Source organism: Neophocaena asiaeorientalis, unplaced genomic scaffold, assembly GCF_003031525.2.
Source record: "Neophocaena asiaeorientalis asiaeorientalis breed wild unplaced genomic scaffold, Neophocaena_asiaeorientalis_V1.1 scaffold460, whole genome shotgun sequence".
Classification (NCBI taxonomy): domain Eukaryota; kingdom Metazoa; phylum Chordata; class Mammalia; order Artiodactyla; family Phocoenidae; genus Neophocaena; species Neophocaena asiaeorientalis.
In genome coordinates this window covers 466,610-487,400 of record NW_020172461.1, presented here as the reverse complement: position 1 = coordinate 487,400, position 20,791 = coordinate 466,610, and the positions used below count along the sequence as shown (strand labels likewise).

General features: G+C 42.2%; 1 protein-coding gene and 2 long non-coding RNA genes across 3 annotated transcripts in view; 2 read left to right on the top strand and 1 right to left on the bottom strand.

Moving 5' to 3' along the window:
- LOC112395032 (uncharacterized) overlaps positions 1-3,272 on the top strand; it is a 16,093-nt gene extending 12,821 nt beyond the window's left edge. Inside the window, exons 2-3 of the long non-coding RNA XR_003002284.1 lie at positions 1,099-1,161; positions 1,701-3,272. This is a non-coding gene — a long non-coding RNA (uncharacterized LOC112395032). The remainder of the gene's footprint in view (positions 1-1,098; positions 1,162-1,700) is intronic.
- Positions 3,273-4,330: 1,058 nt separating this feature from the next.
- Positions 4,331-4,845, bottom strand: LOC112395028 (interferon alpha-8-like). Its single transcript, XM_024738074.1, is given in 2 exon segments — positions 4,331-4,587; positions 4,590-4,845. Coding segments are annotated over 2 exon segments (513 nt in total).
- A 2,128-nt stretch (positions 4,846-6,973) lies between these two features.
- On the top strand, positions 6,974-12,536 carry LOC112395031 (uncharacterized). The gene is made up of 4 exons (XR_003002283.1): positions 6,974-7,071; positions 8,690-9,560; positions 11,029-11,266; positions 12,440-12,536. It is a non-coding gene; the product is annotated as an uncharacterized LOC112395031 (long non-coding RNA).
- The last annotated feature ends 8,255 nt before the right edge of the window (positions 12,537-20,791 follow it).

The window sequence follows — 20,791 nt, the reverse complement described above, 5'->3', positions numbered from 1 at the left end:
GGTCATCTTTGATTTCTTTCATCAGTGTCTTATAGTTTTCTGAGTACAAATCTTCTGCCTCCTTAGGTAGATTTATTCCTAGGTGTTTTATTGTTTTTGATCTGATGGTAAATGGGATTGTTTTCTTGATTTCTCTTTCTAATCTTTCACTGTTAATGTATATGAATGCAAGAGATTTCTGTGTATTAAGTTTGTATCCTGCAACTTTACCAAATTCATGGATGAGCTCTAGTAGTTTTCTAGTAGCATCTTTAGGATTTTCTCTGTATAGTGTCATGTCATCTGCAAACAGTGACGGTTTTACTTCTTTTCTAATTTGGATTCCTTTTATTTCTTATTCTTCTCTGATTGCTGTGGCTAGGACTTCCAAGGTTATGTTGAATAATAGTGGTGAGAGTGGAAATCCTTGTCTTGTTCCTGATCTTAGAGGAAATGCTTTCAGTTTTTCACTATTGAGAATGATATTTGCTGTGGGTTTGTTGTATATGGTCTTTGTTATGTTGAGGTAGGTTCCATCTATGCGCACTTTGTGGAGAGTTTTCTTCATAAATGGGTGTTGAATTTTGTCAAAAGATTTTTCTGTATCTATTGAGATGATCTAATGGTTTTTATTCTTCAATTGCTGATGTGGTGTATCACACTGATTGATAAGCTATTGAATTTTAATTTAACTTTACAAGTAAGTTTTCACAGTGACTTTTAATTACTATATTTACTTATATAAACAGGAATGTAGCAAACTACATATTCAAATAAAATTTATAAACATTATAGTCCTACCAAGGTATAGATATACTTAAAAATCATTCAAAACTGCTCAAAATCATTGAAATTTTGAAATTATTTTCTTAATATTTATTTTTAGATACTTAACTTTTAATTTTGCTTCATATCATACAATAATTTTTTTTCAGAAAATAATTTTTACTTTCACTGCTGCTAGATATTCATCTAGATATTGTAAACATTTTTTTCTGTTAAGCACTAGCTGTAGTTATGAATGTGTTGAACAACTTTAGTAGAATTAAATGATAAAATATAACCTTTTTTGTATTTAATATGCAAATACAATTTTCTATTTGTATTTAATTCCCATAGCGCAAATCATACTGAGACTCAAACATAAGCAACATCCACAAGACAGCCAATGGGAGCTCAGAAGTAAGTGAAGGCCACCTCTCACAATATTACTTTGAGATCAAGCAAATGATGGAGAGAAGGTCCTCCAGTGAGCCATCGAGTTAGCATAGTGTGGAGCACTGATCGTTTATGCAGTTTGTTTATCTTCCATGAACTCAGTGTCAACGCTTCTTGTATGTGTGATACACAAGAAAGCCCAAAGACAAAAATGAATACTAAGGAATAAGATTTTGTTGTATAGGGTTAAGCTTTGGAGTGCCACAGCATTGTAATAGCAAAATTTGTCATACCCCTAAAAACTAATGTTTGTACCCATGGAAGCAGTTAGCATCCCCAGTGTGAATGCATGATTTAGCAGTCATCATCAATTTGAATCTTTCTCTCTATTTTTGCATTAAATTTCAAATTTCCTTAAGGACTTTTAGAGGTGCCAATCCAAGTCTATCCTTTTCAAACCAAAGGAAACCATCTTCAGAATTAATTTAGAACTGAATAAATATTATGTCGTGGAAAGAATTAACTTTCAGCTCCAATCTTCTTCAATACTTTTTATTTTGCAGTGGAAGTTATGTTGCTTCAGCCCTCTACATTCCCATCGTCAAACAATACGTATGTGACCATCTTTGGCAAGTCAGCTCTGTAGTAACTGGACTCTGTCTTATTCTCTGCGGTATCATGGGCACCAGGCCCAGTGTAATCACTCAACAGGTAGTTTTAACTAAAGCAATTTCTTAGATTTTCTCCTCCTACTGGAAGGCATTTGCAAATGACCAAGCTATTTTGCCTCATCAGGGCCATATTTGCTGGATTATAATCGAAATGGCTAATATTTCCCCTCTTCCCTTACTGGTATCAGTCATGCCTACTGAGTTTATTGCTAAAACCACTAGGATTATGTTTCCTTTAAGGTGCATATGGCTCTGGGCATTCAAGTTGCAGCACAGTTTTCAGCCTGTGCCTGGCACTATATTAAACTCATGAGGATGGCCTCATCTCTAATTTGCCCTCTACTAGGTTATAATAGAAAAGAACTAGCCTGGTGTCATATACAGAGCCACCTGTCTGAACTCAGACTCTCCCTGAATCTCACAGCTCACAGTAACCAGACACATATTACTCCTTAGTGGATCTTTATTGATGTGGCAATTACTACGTTTCTCCTGAGAATCTTTGGAGACTCTTCACAAAGAATGATGAATGATCTGTTGCATCCTGTATCTTCGTTCCGTTCCATGGGAGAGTGGGCTCCTTTCGGTTTGATTTCCAAAATTTGGCTGGTAATAACTAAAGCATGACTTCAGGTCCAAAACCATGAGTTTGGATTCTGAGTCCTTGGTCTGCTCTTTTTTTCCTGCTAACCTGCCCTTTCATCTTTATTTACTCAGCATGAATATATTCTTACTTCTAAATGACAGGCGTGTAGCCTTTAAAGAACTTTATGTTCTTAAGGTTTGGTACCCCGCAAGATTCATTAAAGTCCTAATCCCCAAAGTGATGGTGTTAGGTGGTGGGCCCTTTGGGAGGTGATTAGGTCATGAGGATGGAGGCCTCACAATTGGAATTAGTGCCCTTTTAAAAGAGGTCTCAGATAAATCCCCCAGTCTCTGCCAAGGAGAAGTGGACAGTGTGTGACCTGGAAGCAGGCTTTCAGCAGAACTGGACCACGCTGACACCCAGATCTTGGATTTCCAGACTATGGAACTGTGAGTAATTTCTGCTCTTTACAAACTACCCAGTCTATGCTATTTTGTTGAAGATGCCCAAATAGTAAGACATGTCCTGACCTATTGTGTCCTCAGAATACCTTCCAGGAGTGTGTAAAATACCTAAAGGGAGAGACAGCATCTTACCCAACCCCGTTGCCTAGACAGCTAGTCCAGTCCCTATCATTTCAGGAGCTCAATCATATATTTCATAGATATATTTGATAGATATGATGTGAGAGGACAATAATCTACAGATACTTTAGAATCCTTTGTGGTTCTACAAGTGAAGTTACAATGGAATATTGTGTGAGGTATTTTTTAAAAGTCTTTGCAGCGCTCTTCAAGTTCGCATTTTCAGTATTTAGCAGATAAGGATGAGAATCACGGGCCTGGACATGAATGGAAGACCCACTCTCCATTTTTATTTAGTTCAGTCATCCTCAAGTACTTTCAAGGAGCTACGTGGCCCTCCTTTTCTTGTCTCTCTCAGGCAAAAAGGAAACAACTTGTGTCTACACTTGCGGATATTCTCCTTGTTAGTCTATGCCTTTGGGAATCAACTTGAATGCTTCTTTCAAAGAGTCAATCACGCTGTGAACTCTGATGAGTGACATCCATGTCATCATACCTAAGTTAAAGTTGTGGAGTCTGACCCCAAGTCACATTTTTTTTATAATGTGAGTGGAAGCAAGAACATTGTTTTGGTTTCTTTTCTCTAGAATGTCATTAGTGCAAATAGTATAAAAATGAAAAGTAGTCTTATTCATTGAACTTGTCTCCTCTTCCATTAGTCGCCCAATAACTTCTTTGCACTTAGATTCCCATGATCATAGATTCAGGCCAACTAATGTGAGCAGAGGTGATATTGCCCTATACTGTCTTGGCCCTTGAAAACATCCCATGTAATCCCCATACTTTTTCCTTTACCACTGAGTGGAATAGATTCACACACCACAAACCGGAAATCACACGTTGAATAGAGCAACGCCACACAATAGAGGGCACCCATGTCCCTACATCACTGTTTAGAGGAAGTCAACTAGAAAATTCATCTGATTAGGAATGCCTGCATTTTTCTCTTAAGGATGGAAAGATAAATTTCTATTATGACCCAATTACTGACATCTTCCTGTTTCTCTGTGACAGCAGCTAACATGAAATTAACTGACAAATGTCTTGAACAGCGTACTATGCTAACAACCTTTCCATTTTAAAATAAACATCATAGTTGGGGATCCAAATACCCTCCAAGAAGTTAAACAGATTTTAGAAAGCACATTGTAAAATTACTTGTATAAGAAAATAGATTGTGTTCTTCTTTGTAAATATATTTTTGTAAACTCGTGACACTTCAGATATTTTTCAACATGTGCAGCAATATGAGTGGACGTACCTTTAGAGGACTAAACAGACAATAATCATTTGATTAGAAATGTCACAGGTGTACCTTTCTTCTTTATTTGTTGACAGTAATTGGAGAATTATTACATGAGAGAAAGGAACACTTTAATTTCTCCTCTGATAACCTCCCAGGCACAGGGGCTGTATTCCTTTTCCTTCAGATAGAGATGGATTCTTTGGAAATATTTAGGGACAACAATTTCCAAATATGGACAATCCAGGTTGTCATTTTCCACTTGCTCATGCAGTAGTTCCAAGGCGTGATCAAGGCTAGAGAGTAGTTTATGGAGTAGGGTGTTGTTCCAAGCAGCTTGTCTTTCCTCCTTGCTGAAGAAGTTACCATCTGCTGGAGCGTCAGATGGTGGTAGCCGGTGCCTTGAGTCGTCAGGATTTCTGTGATATTCCCTGTTTTCCAAGGAAATGTGAAGTCGGTTCTGTCCTCTAGGCATGACTGAAACGGGATCTTCTTCATCTGTCTCAAAGGTATGAAGAGTTCCCTGTTCTGTAGGCTATGGATCCAAGGCAAATTCCAGCCAAGAGGGCGAGCAGGGATGGAGCTGAGTATCACTCCTGCCACTAGCAAATAGATCTGGGCCATTGAGAATTTCAGTGATTCACGGGATGGCCGCGAGGGGGCGCTCGGGCACCACTAAATAATTAGCGGGCAGGTTCCTTCCCTGGAACCCGGGACAGTGCGCTTCTCTAGGCGGCGGCTAATGGGCGCCGGATGTCTTTTGATCGGTTCGGCTAGGGAAACGCTGACTTATGAGAGTTTGCACTTTACGCGGTTTGGGCAGCGCGAGAAAAAGTTGAGTTGCATCCTCACGGAGCATCTTTAAACTGATTTAATAGTGAGAAAAAACTTTTGTCTTCGCGATGCTGAGTTCTCAAGTGGGAGCCTTGTCGCGGTCGCGCCAGTGACAATTTTGTCTGGTTGGAAGCTGGAACCTTGCATTTTCGGGCTTTCTCCCTGAGTTTTGTGTTTTATTTTCGCACAGAAACTTGAGCGAGGCCATTTTTGGGAAAGAAACCGTTTTCTGAGGGGTTTGAAGCTGGGAAGCGAGTTGGTACCGATTTTACAGATTCGGGCTCGTTTCTGGCGCTATGCTGCGACGGCTCAGAGAAAGGGGAACGCGGCGGCGGCGATTGGGCGCCCGCACGGTGTTGGGGAGTATCACTCCCCTAGGGGTTTGAAGCTGGGAAGCGAGTTGGTGCCGATTTTACAGATTCGGGCTCGTTTCTGGCGCTATGCTGCGACGGCTCAGAGAAAGGGGAACGCGGCGGTGGCGATGTGGCGCCCGGACGTTGTTGGGGAGTATCACTCCCCTTGTTGTTGGGGAGTATCACTCACCCTTGGGGTGAGTCGGAGCGCGGCCACCACCGGGGCCGAGGTCGCGGGAGCTGAGCGCCCCTGTAGATGCTCTGGGACTTCATGGTGTCTTTCAGGAATACAGCGTTAACGTGGGCGAGGAAGTGCTGAATAACTGAAAGGTAGGAACATTAAAAAACGTACAGGGGGCTTCCCTGGTGGCGCAGGGGTTGAGAGTCCGCCTGCCGATGCAGGGGACACGCGTTCGTGACGGGGTCCGGGAGAATCCCAAATGCCGCGGAGCAGCTGGGCCCTTGAGCCATGGCCGCTGGGCCTGCGCGTCCGGAGCCTGTGCTCCACAAACAAGAGAGGCCACAACAGTGAGAGCCCCGCGTACCGCAGAAAACAACAAAAAGAACTCACAGCATTTTATTTTTATATTTTTAAATTAAACTTATATTGCTTGATTTAAATATTTTACAATTTTTTATACTTTCTGAAAATATTTAAATATTGAAGGTAGGATATTAAAATATATGGGTATTAAAACATAGCATTTTATTGAACTATAGTTTCTTTATACTAAAACAAGAATTTAATATAATTTTACTTTCCTAGCTTTAATGGAAGCAAACTTATTAATATTTTCAAGACTACTTCTTTACTTGTTTGAGAGAACTGCAGTGTTTGACAATTGCTTGTGACTCTGTGACAGTCTTAAATAATTTTTATTTAACTCGAGTGTCTGAAACACCTTTCTCAGGACTCCAGCTTGACTGTAGTGAAGAAAGAAGAGTCACTAGTGTCCTGTACAAGCAGCTGAGGACATTTACCAGGTCTGATCTTCTCATTTTCTCTGGTAAGAATTTTGTAGACTAAACAGAAATTACCCAAATTCACTGGCAACGTGAAGCCTTCCTCTGTAAGACTGTCAGCATCATCCCAATGCAGGGTCATTTCTGTCTTTATTTAAAATTTTGACATTTTCTTCAGCATGTGTGTTGTGGCATTTTCATTTTTATATATTGCGTTAAAATATGATTTATCTTGATCACTTAGATTTGGTGCTTTCTTACATTCCATGCTTGAGGGAAGCCCTCCCTTTCTTTACCCAAATAGCCAGGAAATAGCTTTCGAAGTAACGTTGTGACCTTCCATAGCTAAAACTATAGGAATGGCCCAGTTCGTCACCCTCTGCCCCATGTACATGTTATAACGTGAACTATAGTTTCTTTATACTAAAACAAGAATTTAATATAATTTTACTTTCCTAGCTTTAATGGAAGCAAACTTATTAATATTTTCAAGACTACTTCTTTACTTGTTTGAGAGAACTGCAGTGTTTGACAATTGCTTGTGACTCTGTGACAGTCTTAAATAATTTTTATTTAACTCGAGTGTCTGAAACACCTTTCTCAGGACTCCAGCTTGACTGTAGTGAAGAAAGAAGAGTCACTAGTGTCCTGTACAAGCAGCTGAGGACATTTACCAGGTCTGATCTTCTCATTTTCTCTGGTAAGAATTTTGTAGACTAAACAGAAATTACCCAAATTCACTGGCAACGTGAAGCCTTCCTCTGTAAGACTGTCAGCATCATCCCAATGCAGGGTCATTTCTGTCTTTATTTAAAATTTTGACATTTTCTTCAGCATGTGTGTTGTGGCATTTTCATTTTTATATATTGCGTTAAAATATGATTTATCTTGATCACTTAGATTTGGTGCTTTCTTACATTCCATGCTTGAGGGAAGCCCTCCCTTTCTTTACCCAAATGGCCAGGAAATAGCTTTCGAAGTAACGTTGTGACTTTCCATAGCTAAAAGTATAGGAATGGCCCATTTCGTCACCCTCTGCCCCATGTACATGTTATAACCCATTTCCTGGTCCCCATAACATTTAAAAACACCTTTGTCTTAAAATAATATCACCAGAGGTGGCCTGAGACTGAGGATGAGGGAAGGGACTGTTTATCTCATTTATACTATACATTTATACAGAGCAGCCATTTTTCCTCGATGCTGGTTCTCTGCAAATGTTTCAAGTGCTGTAGGATTTCTCTCCTTAATGTACCAGACACTGCTCTAGGCCTGGAAACTTGGGCTTTGCTCCTTCGCAGTCCAGAAGGCAACCCCTCTCCTGCAGTTTGCATTTGGGGCCTCAACACGCAGACCCCTTACAGTGTTAAGGGAGCGGCAGTCAAAGCCTCTTTTAGCGGGGCTGATCATGGACTCTACAAGTTACTATATGTCACATTAATGCTAAAGGCAGCTATGTTCACTAAATTCAGATTCTCAGACTATAATTTGCAAACTTCATTTAATCTTTACATTTGCCTGTGTGACGACTACTTGAGTTGTCTCCGTTTTTTAGAAGAGGAAATGAAAATCTGATGTCATTTAAATTGAGGAGCCCCAGATTTTTGTCAGAGTGGAGCCTTCTGCTGCTGCCAGGCCCTCCTCTTCATCAGCTCTGAGCACTGGCCCTCAGCTGCACTGAGCACGTGATGCTTCCCTCATCCTAATCCTGCCTCTAAAGTCTGTCTTCCCTGCTCCCTGGAGGGCAGTCACCATCCCTGCCTCACTTTCCTGGAATCCACATTGCCAAGCACTTTGTCACATATATATGTGGTGAGCACACTTTTGGTGACAGAAGGAAGAGAATGGTATGAATTAGCCCTTGGTGTTAACATTTATGCCACTCTTATCCGTAGAGTATGTCTGGAAACATGAACTATGACTCCTATAAAGTCATGTGGAAGAATTCAAATCTAATGTCTTAGCCCCTTAAAGGGGACATGGAGAGAGGCGAGGCTAGTTGTATTTTGGTGCATTACAAAGCATGAACATACAGTAAAATGTCAAATGTCTAAGTACTCTTATTAGAATTTAAAAAGACACAGATTGAGACTCAGATTTTATTTCAACCTTGGGTCTCATTTGGATGAGTACACCCTATTGGATTTATACTCTGTCCTTTTCCATGAATGTTTAATTTCCAGCGTAATAAAAGAAACGTTGAAGTGGCGACATTATCTGTTGCCAATAAATTGAAGAGAAATTGGAAAAACTTGGAAACAACATTGGCATAAGTACAGAATTGACAACCTTGTACTATTTAAGAATCTCATTTGCAGGCAGGTACTCAGAGCAGCTGGATACAGCTCCCACAGCCAGACACCTGCATCACCAGGCTCACCGGGGCCTGCCACCCTCCTCACTGAGGTCACCCAGGATGATGTTCCCCAGGCCTGTCTGCACCCTTAGCTGTGACCAGCCCCGAACCACGGCCTGCCAAAGCAGGAGAGCCTCACAAGTTCTGCACCTAATGGAAGAATCTTTCCATTGTTTTCCTGCCTGAAGGACAAGAAGGTTTTCAGGTTCCTCCAGGAGCAGCCAGTTGCAAATAGCTCAGGCCACCTCTTTCTCCATGCGGTAATCTAGCAGATCTTCAACTTTTTCAGCAAAGAGGGATGATAATCCTCATTGGACTGACCAGCAGCTAGAATTGTTGGAGACCTGTTTGGTGCAGAAAATGGAGATGGAAAGACTTTCTGAGCAATGAGGACTCTAGCCAGACTTTGAAGGACTGCTTCCAAAGTACCAGGCTCAGGGAATTCCCTGGTGTTCCAGTGGTTTGGACTCTGCGCCTTCACTGCTGTGACTCGGATTCAGTCCCTGATCCCACAAGCCGCTGGATGTGGCCAAAAACAACAAAAAGGAGAAAAAAAAAAAACCCCAAAATAAACACAAAGTACCAGGGTCGATATGAGAAGCAAAGTACACAACTGCTGTGCCTGGGACATTGTCATACTGGAAGTTAAGACATGAAAATTAGTAAATGCTTTCTTTGTATTAATCAGCTCATCAGAAAACTCAGGAAGTCAAAAAGGAGAATTAAGCTTCCACAGTATGTCTCATCTACAGTCCTCCCTCAGTACCCGAGTGGGAGAGGTTCCAGGACCTCCATGGATACCGTGTGGATCTTCAAGTTCCTTATATAAGATGGTATAGTATTTGCATATAACCTACATACATCTCCCATATACTTTAAATCACCTCTAGATTACTTATAATACCGAATACAATGTAATTGCTATAAATAGTTGCTGGCACATGGCAAATTCAAGCTTTGTTTTTTGGAACTTTCTGGAATTTTTTTTTTCAAATATTTTCAACCTGTAGTGGTTGAACCCATGTATTTGGAGGGCTGACTGCGCTTATTAGTGGCCTCAATCTTGTAAATATTTACTCAGTTCAAAGACTTTTTTGTCTGCTTCCATTAAACAATATATTGAGTCATTTTGGCAGATTTTTATCAACAATAAGAAACTGTAGTTTTGAATAGAAAGAATTTTAATTTATAATAATTAGTATTTATTATCTTAGGATAATTGCTATATTTGCAAATTTTACTATTTATGTTATAACATGACAAGCTTTGCATTTGTTTTATTTTGCTTTGTGGGGGTAGTTTAATCTATATATTAAGTGCTCAGTCTTAACTTTTTTTTTTGGCTGTGCGCGGCACATGGGATCTTAGCTCCCTGAGCAGGGATCACACCCTTGCCCACTGCAGTGGAACCACAGTCTTAACTGCTGGACCGGCAGGGAAGTCCGCTGAATCTTACTTTTGCTTTTATTTTCTTATTTTTTTATTGGAGTATAATTGCTTTAAAATGTTGTGTTAGTTTCTGCTGTACAATGAAGTGAATCAGGTATATGTCTACAAATATCCCCTCCCTCTTGGACCTCCCTCCCACCCCTCCACCTAGGTCATCACAGAGCACCGAGCTGAGCTCCCTGTGCCAAACAGCAGGTTTCCCCTAGCTATCTGTTTTACACATGGTAGTGTATATACATCAATCCTAATCTCCCAGTTTATCCCACCCTTCCCTTCCCCCTCCACCATGTCCACACATCTGTTCTCTATGTCTACGTCTCTATTCCTGCCCTGCAAATAGGTTCACCTGTACCATTTTTCTAGATTCCACATATATGCGTTAATATACGATATTTGTTTTTCTCTTTCTGGCTTACTTCACTCTTTTGCTTTTAAAGAGGTGCAAAGTGCCTTTAAACCTTCAGTCACCCATAAATTCCAAAAGGCACATGAATAGTTTCGTTAATTCTGTTTGTTTTTGCCGATATTCCAGTAAGAACTGAAAGGAAATGCCATTTTTTGATGCCATTTCTTTCCTGGAAACTTGAACTTGGCACCATGGGAAACCACTACTTCAGCCAGCAAACATGGAATCGCCACACAGAGCCTATATCTTCTCATTTTTCACTCTGGATCAAAATGGCACACAGGTGCTTCAGATTGGCAAAGTCTTATTCAAGTGCCTGCATTCTATCTGCAAAGGAGGCTAGAAATTTGCATTGGGTCTCCTACATTGGTAAATTAGTGTTCTATTGATGCATAATTAATAACCTAAAACTTAGTGGCGTTAACCACTAGTTTATTACCTAACAGTTTTATGAATCAAGAATTTGAGAGCGCTTTCAGTGGGCTCAGGATCTCTCATGAGGTGGCGGTCAAGATGTCAGCTGGCCTGCAGTCACCTGAAGGCTTGACTTGGGTTGGAGGATCTGCTTCTAACATGGGTCATTCACATGACCACTGGCAGGAAGCCTCAGTTCCTCATCACAGTCACCTGAGCCCCTCCACTAAGCCCTGTGATGTGTCCTCACAACAGCTGGCTTCTACCAAAGTGAGTGATGAAAACCAGAAGTGGAGAAGGCAGTAAATTGTTTTATGACAGAGTCTTATAAGTTACACACCGTCACTTCAACCTGTGTTGTGTATTGATTAGAGGGAAGTTACTACATCAAGCACATAGTCAAGGGAAGGGACAGGAAAGAGTATGAGACAGTCTGTGAATATATTTTCAAACAACTGCAATGAAAGAAATAGGATTCATAAGGTAGGCATATCCCTTCATGTAGAAAGGCTGTTGTACAGATGATGGGTGGCCATGAGTATGATGTCAGAAGAACAATCTGTGATGATTTATTGGCTATGGGCTTTGAGGAAGTTGAGAACTCAATGATAATGTCCATGTCTCTCTCTTGGGCTGCAGAATGATTGGGGCCCATTCACACAAGGAACATAGAAGGGCGAGAAAGTTTGGAAAATATGGATTCAATTTTGAACACGTGAAGTGGAGATATTCTAGATATTCTAGCATGTAGAAATATGGATCTAATGTTTGGAGATAAGATTCTGGGGAAAGACATGCATATGGAGGTCACAATCATAGAGAGGACATTTGGAACTATTTGGGAGGTTGAGAGTGTATGTGCAGAGGGGATGAAGTGTGGGACTAGCACGGAATTTTGAGGAACACCAATTCCCTAAGATGAGAGGGAGCAGCCAACAAAGGAAGGAGAGGAGGAGGGGCAGAAAAGCAGAGGGTGGAGGTGACACGGAGACCAGATGAGCGTCAGACCTTAAGATGGAGGGCGTGGTAACAAGTGTCCGATGCTTCTGAGATGTCAGCTGAGGCTGCCTGACAGTGATCTCTGATCTCAGTAACATGTATTGATAGTTTATTATAAACTTTGGCTGAGCAGTTTTAAGAGAACAGGGAGGTTGAAGGCAAATTATGGCAATTGGAGGAATGAGGTGCATGTGAAGAAATAGGGACAGATAATCCAGAGAACGTTGAAGAAGTTTGGGTGTGAACAGAATGCCAGCAGCAAAATAATACTAACAAGTGGTCATAGGGCTGAGGAGTAGTCATGTTTAGGATAAAATGAAAATTAAGCACATTTAACGTTGATCAAAACTAGCCAATAAAAAGAAAGATGTTGATACAGGAGAGAGGATGTAACTGATAAAGCATAAACATCTTATTAAAGTCCCCTCTGCTTTTCTATCAAAGGAATCATTCTGAAGAACTAAGCCTTCTGGAATTGTCCCTCTGGTGTCACAGAGGTTTTGCACCCTGAGGCAGTGCGCCAGGCTGAGGCTTGGAATGGGTAAGAAGGACTTTATTTTACAAAGTAAAAGTCTAAATGTAAAGTCTAAATGTGAGAATGGCGATGGGCCAAACTTCCATCTCTCTTCTCTGGCTGATGAGTTTCATCAGGGATGTTTATCGATGCTGAGGATGTTAAAAATGTGTTCTTAAAATCTATGGGCTTGCATGCCCCTGGATAGTAATCATGTACCCTCAGGGATACCAGTATCTAGGTTTGAACACTGATATATTTATATATGTATATATTTTAATATTTGTTTATTTATTTTGGCTGTGCTGGGTCTTAGTTGTGCCACAGGATCTTTGCTGTGACACGCGGGATCCTTTAGTTGCGGCATGTGGACTTCTTAGTAGTGGCATGTGGATTCTTAGTTGTGGCATGCATGCAGGATCTAGCTCCCCGACCAGGGATCAAACCCAGGCCCCCTGCATTGGGAGTGCACAGTCTTACCCACTGGACCACCAGGGAAGTCCCTGAACACTGATATATTAATGGATACCAGTATTCAGTGGTTTCACTGGTCTTCACTTACTCACCTGGAATCTCTTTCCTCTGGAGCACAAACAAATAGAATCAAATTTGCGGTTTTGGAAGAAATTGAGACCTTGTTTCCCCTCTAGAGGTCAGTCCAAAATAGCTTTTTTAAACAACTTTTATTCTTTATTTATTTTAATATTTATTTATTTTGGCTGCACAGGTTCTTAGTTGTGGCATGTGGGATCTTTGTCGCGGCATGTGGGATCTTTTAGTTGCTGCATGAGGACTTCTTAGTTGCAGCACGGCATGCGGGATCTAGTTCTCTAACCAGGGATCAAACCCAGGTCCCCTGCATTGGGGGTGTGGAGTCTTACCCACTGGACCACCAGGGAAGTCCCACTTATTCTTTATTTTTTTAAAAAAAAATTGAAGGCCATTGAACCAATGGTACCCTAAGCATGGACTGGTCTAAGTATTTGCATCAACAATTCCTTTAATCAATAACCAGTCTTAATGAGGGCAGTGAAAATAACCACTTGCTGAACTTCGTGACCAGTGAAAGTCTGTGAAGTTCTGTATCTCAAGAGCCAAAATATTTTTCCTTAATCCCTGAGTTTTCCTGTCAACTTGTTAATGAAGAAAAAGACCCCACTTGATTCGAAGGTCTGAGTTATATGTTATTTATTTTCCTGTTATCTTTGAAAAGGTCAGAAGGAAGATACTTCTTTTAGATGTAATCTGCTCAGACTTCCCTGGTGGCACAGTGGCTAAGAGTGATACTCAGAGTGATAGCACTTCTCGTATGATGGCTCGGTCAGCAAGGCAGAAGCAGCATTACCTTTTATGACCAAGCCTCAGAAATCACCGTATCATTTTTACGTATTGTAGATGTCACAAACCCATTCAGGTTCAAGGAGAGACGAATTAGACAATATATCTCTTACTGGAGGATTTTCAACATTCTAGAAAAATATGTGAAATGAGGGAAATGTTGCTGCCATCTTTTAAAAATACAATCTGCTACAGTCCATAAAACGTCACATCCTTTCACATGTAAAATACATTCATCACTTCTCAAAACCTTCCAAAGTCTCATCTTATTATGGCAAAAATCCAGGTCCAGAGTTTCACCGTCTCCGTCAGATCAAGGTGTGGATGGAGTTCCTCAGGCACAGTTCCTCTAGCACTGCTCCTTGAGTGCCATTCTTCTCAATGTGAAGCCCTGTAATCTAAATAGAGAGGTTATTTGTTCCTTTACGCCCAACATACAATGGTGAGGCAGGCATAAGATATTGTAATAGTCCCATTCAAAATGGGGTAAAGCAGAAAGCACATAGCAGTCACCGGCCTATTGTAATTCGGCTCCCTATTAGGGCAGGTGGTGTCAATGTTCAGATTAGGGCTCAGTTCTAAGTCTCTGGGAGTTATTCTCCAAGGCTGATTTTTCTCCTTTCTGGCTTCTTGGCTCTGCCTTTTAAGTTATCCTTCCTTTCCCACAAGAAGTGCTTGTCTTACATCGTGTAGACTTCTCATCCTGCTTCCTTTCTGGAAAAGTTTGGGGATCTGAAGCCCTCTTTATTGTGTATGCTATTACTTTCAGTGTAAACTGATATAATTACTGTAACCATTTACTGGGTTTGCTGTATATCCGTTTATAATGAATGCCATTGGATAAGAGGCACACCCACAAATCTCTTCAGATATATACCCTTTTTCACTTTGGGCTACCCATGAGTCTCCAGTGAGACAGCAAGTTGGTGTTTTAGAGCCCTGTCACTTAATGGAGAGAATCTCTGAGGCATTCCGTAGGATCCTCAGAAGGCCTAAAATATGTGAAATGAGGGAAATGTTGCTGCCATCTTTTAAAAATACAATCTGCTACAGTCCATAAAACGTCACATCCTTTCACATGTAAAATACATTCATCACTTCTCAAAACCTTCCAAAGTCTCATCTTATTATGGCAAAAATCCAGGTCCAGAGTTTCACCGTCTCCGTCAGATCAAGGTGTGGATGGAGTTCCTCAGGCACAGTTCCTCTAGCACTGCTCCTTGAGTGCCATTCTTCTCAATGTGAAGCCCTGTAATCTAAATAGAGAGGTTATTTGTTCCTTTACGCCCAACATACAATGGTGAGGCAGGCATAAGATATTGTAATAGTCCCATTCAAAATGGGGTAAAGCAGAAAGCACATAGCAGTCACCGGCCTATTGTAATTCGGCTCCCTATTAGGGCAGGTGGTGTCAATGTTCAGATTAGGGCTCAGTTCTAAGTCTCTGGGAGTTATTCTCCAAGGCTGATTTTTCTCCTTTCTGGCTTCTTGGCTCTGCCTTTTAAGTTATCCTTCCTTTCCCACAAGAAGTGCTTGTCTTACATCGTGTAGACTTCTCATCCTGCTTCCTTTCTGGAAAAGTTTGGGGATCTGAAGCCCTCTTTATTGTGTATGCTATTACTTTCAGTGTAAACTGATATAATTACTGTAACCATTTACTGGGTTTGCTGTATATCCGTTTATAATGAATGCCATTGGATAAGAGGCACACCCACAAATCTCTTCAGATATATACCCTTTTTCACTTTGGGCTACCCATGAGTCTCCAGTGAGACAGCAAGTTGGTGTTTTAGAGCCCTGTCACTTAATGGAGAGAATCTGTGAGGCATTCCGTAAGATCCTCAGAAGGCTTTTTGTTTGTTTGAAAGACGCTCTGAGACACCACCTAGATCTCTCTGAAGTCTTAAAGGATCTTACACTCATACTCAATCTGATCTGATAAATAGGGCTTGTTTGTTTATTGTTGTAGACATCCACTCACAATACAAACAAACATGATGTCCCCAGTATTATAGCTTTGAAACAAATGACTCCAAAATCTATCACCCAAAATAATCAATGTCTCATCTCATAGATTCTGTGAGCCAGGGATTCCCACAGGGCACAGAAGGAATGGCTTGTCTCTGTTTCACCATCTCTAGGGCGTCAGGAGCACACTCCACTGGGTGGCTGGGATTGACCTGGCATGTGGTAGGCACTTTCACTTGCCTGTCTGATGCGAATAAGTCTCAGCTGGGACGTCAGCTGGTACTGGGTACAGAAGCACCTCACAGTGACTCTCCTTGTGGTCTGGTTTTTCTGTGAGCATGGTAGACTCAGTGTAGTTGAACTTTTTAAAAGGCGCCTTGGGCTCACAAGTGAGTGGCCCAGTAAGCAAGCTATTATGACCTAATCCATTGGTTCTCGGTGAGGGCGGTTTTGTCCCCGAGGGCATGTTTGGCAATGTCTGGAGACGTTTTCAGTTGTTACAACTGGTGATGAGGGCTGATACTGGCATCTAATTTGGCGATGGCAAAATGTAATACCCTGGCTCTTCTGGGCCCAGCTGTGGAAGGAGGCAGAGCCATGACGCAGTGCGTTGGAATGACAGTTCTTTGAAGTCTGCAGTGTCTTTACAACAGGTGGAAGCCGTTACAGAAGGCTTCCATGATGTGTAGAGCAACGCAAGAGACCACTCTTCAGGACCTAGAACAGCTGTGGGAGAGAAACAGGACTCCAACTGTTACCGGGCCCTTTCCAAATTCTTGGGCAGCAATACCACAGAAATGATACCACTTCCACAAGACTCTTAGGCAAGCAGAGATTTTTATTAAAAGAGACAGCTTGTGCACAAGGGAGAAGGCTGGGGTGGGGGGCGGAGGAAAAAAAGCAGCTTCCTTAGTGGAAGGGGCGAGTTGCTTTTATAACAAAAGGGAGGGTTTGTCTCATGATCACTGACAGTTTCCAGAGAAACTTCGTTCAGCAGCAGGAGGCTCCATGGTGGCTCTCAGGAATAGGGAACGCTTGTGGGAGGGGAAAGGAGTGCGTGAGGAGTTTCTGCAAGAGAGCCCCGGCACAGGTTGATGTTGGTCATTAACCTGAGGGGTTGTGATGGAAGGGCCCCAGCTACTGGTTTCCTTGGTAACTGATGAGCTAACCTGAGGTCAGTTCTCCCTAGAAATGGTAGTCTCCTGTGTCCCGGAGGAGTGGCAAACATGGCTGCTGGCGATTGCTTTTCACGGCTGGGTGTTCTTTGAAGACCGTTTAATACAGACATGTAAGACCCTTGTCCAGTAGTACTCAGGACCCCTTGGCCTTTGTTCTCTAGCTTGCAAGACCTGTTTTGCCTAAGACCGTTGTCTGGTCTTTTTTTCAAAATGGCTGTACTCTTTCTTGTCTTCCTTTCTCACCATAGACATCGATAGCGACCAAGGAATCCCACTTTCTTGGCCATGCAGTTCAGGAATGGGCTGGTAAAGATAAGCGCTGTTATTTCCACCTGCCTTCCAACCCTGCTGATGCCTTGCTAATTGAAAGGCTCCATTATTTGGCGCCGGCTGTGGGGACTCTGCAGGCCAGGACAGAAACCACAGGTAGGGGTGGTGTTATCTGAGAATGCTATTAAGGCTTGTATTTTGCTTACTGGTCACCACCTCGCTGTATTGTACTGCTAGACTTCCTCGCTATCCTGAGGGCAGGGAATCAGCTTGTGGACTGGGCCACCGTGGTGGCCAGGCTGCAAAATGAGTCTGATGGCTGGGTGTGCAGCGAGATGCCATGGGAAATCCACCTGGCTCATGCCGCCATAGTGGGGGCAACTGAAGACTCTTGCCTTCTTCCTGCCCTGTGTGCCAAGGGCCTAGCTTACTCTTGACACTTCTTAGCAGCTGTTGTGTGTATTGCATTTGTGGTATCTGGTTGCGGTGCGCCACTATGTACCTGACCCCGGGGGTGTCTCGGAAGAGGGGCGGACGGAGATTGTAAGGGTCGTGCAGGGTGTGTAGGGGTGGGGTGTGTGGTCAGGACACTCGGGACGGCTGTTCTCTTGCTCTTCGTGCATCCCCCGCTAGACCAGCCCCCACTTCCCTCACACCCCACGCCCACCAGCGTGCTCGCCCCAGCCCGCCTAGTGATTGTTCTAATGCTTAGGCCAAAACGGCTCCACCTGCTAGCTCATAATAGGGAAACATCAGTATCTGCTCAGATGTTGGTCATTAACCTGAGGGGTTGTGATGGAAGGGCCCCAGCTACTGGTTTCCTTGGTAACTGATGAGCCAATCTGATGAAAATAGCCTGTATAATAGTAGCTTCTCTCAAATGTCACGGGCCTCTCACTGTCACAGCCTCTCTTGTTGCAGAGCACAGGCTCCAGACGCGCAGGCTCAATAGTTGTGGCTCACGGGCCTAGTTGCTCCGTGGCATGTGGGATCTTCCCAGACCAGGGTTCGAACCCGTGTCCCCTGCATTGGAAGGCAGATTCTCAACCACTGCGCCACCAGGGAAGCCCCTTGCTGCTTTCTTACAGTCACTCTAAAGCTGAGAGGGTTGTGTTGTTGGCCACATTTCTTCAGAAATGTTAGGAAGATCACCTTGTGTTCCCCCACGCAAGGGAACTAAGGAGAATCCCATTCCTGTTTTTCTTTGGAAAATTCCTGTTTTTCTTTGGAAAATATAATGCCAGGATAAATGAGGAATGCAGCATATGAAAACCCACTGTATGAAGCTTTGCATCTGGTTTGGGAATCAGGTTGCTGCTCTGTTGTATCAAAGTGACTACATGGCTCAGATCCTTTAAGATGATGATTAGAGATGTATGAGAAAATAGATAATAGTCTATGATGTGAGAGAATAGTGTTTCTCAGCATTATATTCTGGGTATTAATAAAAGCCATTTTTATAGGTCACCTTGAGTAGAAGAGAACTGTTGAGACTGTGGTAGAGGTAAGGTCTGGGGTGTAAAGTCATTCCTATGGGATGGACAAAGGCTATTAAGAGTTAAATTGTAGTACTGTTGAGATTTTTCTTTTGACCATGTTCTTCTGAAAGCCAGCAGTGGAATGGTGACAGTACAGGATACTAGAGAAAAATTAACCACTCTTTCTATGCAGGGATAGAGCACTGGAGTGGCAAGTTATGCATTTTTCTTGTGCCTGATACCACCATCTGCAGTCATCTGCACATCTCTCCAAATAGAATGGTGTTGGTCCAGCAACATCACTGATGTACTAACGACCCCAGGGAAGTGAGATTATGGATAGGAGAATAATCAGTTTTAATGATTTTTTAGCAAAACATCCAGCTCGTGACTTGATTGTAGTTCGAGACTGGCTAGTAGCAGTAACAAGATGACCCCAGTTCTACCACTGTCCTGAACGAAGTCCCCTTGCGGCTCCTGCCTCTGCACACAACCAATGCTTCAGCAGACTTAGGTCATTCTCAAAGTTATAATCCTGATCACTACCTAGATCTTGACAGGGCTTCTCTACTGTGCCCCAGTAGGTACTCCACATTAGCAGGTTGTGCACTGGGAGCTTTGACCAGCTGCAAGCGCCCAGCAGGATATGTAAAAGCCCATTTCTGGACACTGAGTTTGGGGGCTAACTAGAGGCATCTCCTTGAGCTTGGTCTACACACAGAAGTATTCCTCCCAAATGATAGCCAGGAACGTGTTGCACATGGCTGGTAAGTGCACTATGAGGTAAGTGTTGGGGGTGAATGAGATGCAGATACGGAAGATGGAGAAGTAAACTAAGTGGACAATGTAAGTGGAATCCATAACCCACTCCCCTTACAGGATGAAGTAGGAAAAGCTGAGGCCACAGGTTAGCTCATTAATGGAGAGTCAGCCTGGAAAGTTAGAAAACCCTCTTTCCCCATTCTCTGAGCTTAAGTGATGCCTTTGAGTGTGCCTGTATACATAGGATGCATAGAAGGTTTGTGAAATCTGTGTTATCTGGAGAAGGATGGAGGGATTAATACCCAAACACTCTGCCTAGTAGGAAGAAATGAGTTGTTTTTATGGATCACTAATTCCTGGCTGGAATGTGTTGGCTTCTAAGTGATAAAGTATCCTTCCAAACTAAGATAAAAGTTCAGTCAGTAGAAATTAGACTTGCCCTCCATTCACAAATATAGACTCTGCTGATGAGGCTCTTAGGTGAAACGAGGCAAAGAATGATAAACCTCTACCTCTATAGTCACAGCCTTCTGGAAGATGGGCCAATATAGAGCTAGAATACTGCATGAACTTAAAATTGGGAAAGGGCTGTATACACAATGAAACATCTGAGCTCAGGTAACAGACCTTAACTGCCATCAGCAGCTTTATATTCATCTTGTTCTAATACTGTATTAAACAGAACAGCAAGAACAAGGAAGGTTATATCTAGAAAAGAACTATTGGCATAAGTGCATTTTGACAGGCTTCGGGAGGCACAATTAAGAGGTCACCTGTTTTCAATCATATCCATCCTGGGAGAAAGAATACTCAGTATGAGAATATTCTGCTCTGAGACAGTGTTTTGGAGATAGAGGAAATGGGTAGTTCCCTAGCCAAGAAATAGGCTTTCTTAGAACCCAGGGATGGTACTAAAAAGAATTTGGATCAGCTGGTCCAGAAGCCACTCTGTATCACACATGTGTGCTATGTATGTGTTGTTGTCTGGGGTGGATGAAAGCTTTGTGGGTAGAGCAGTGATCTGATCCTAGCATCTGCATGGGCAAACCAATATATAAAAGCTCTTAGAATATTATAAGTTAATCAAGTTTACTTATACCTGGATATTTGCACATTAAATTCTTTCTGCCACTGAAAAGATTTACTCTGTTAGTGTGATACTTTGTAAGCTGAAGCTCTTTAGTTTATAATCCATTAAAAAAAACCACACAGTAGTGGGTGTGAATGCTTAGAATCCAGATGAAATGGTGCAGATTTTTTATAAAACTCAAATTATATGAATTTATCA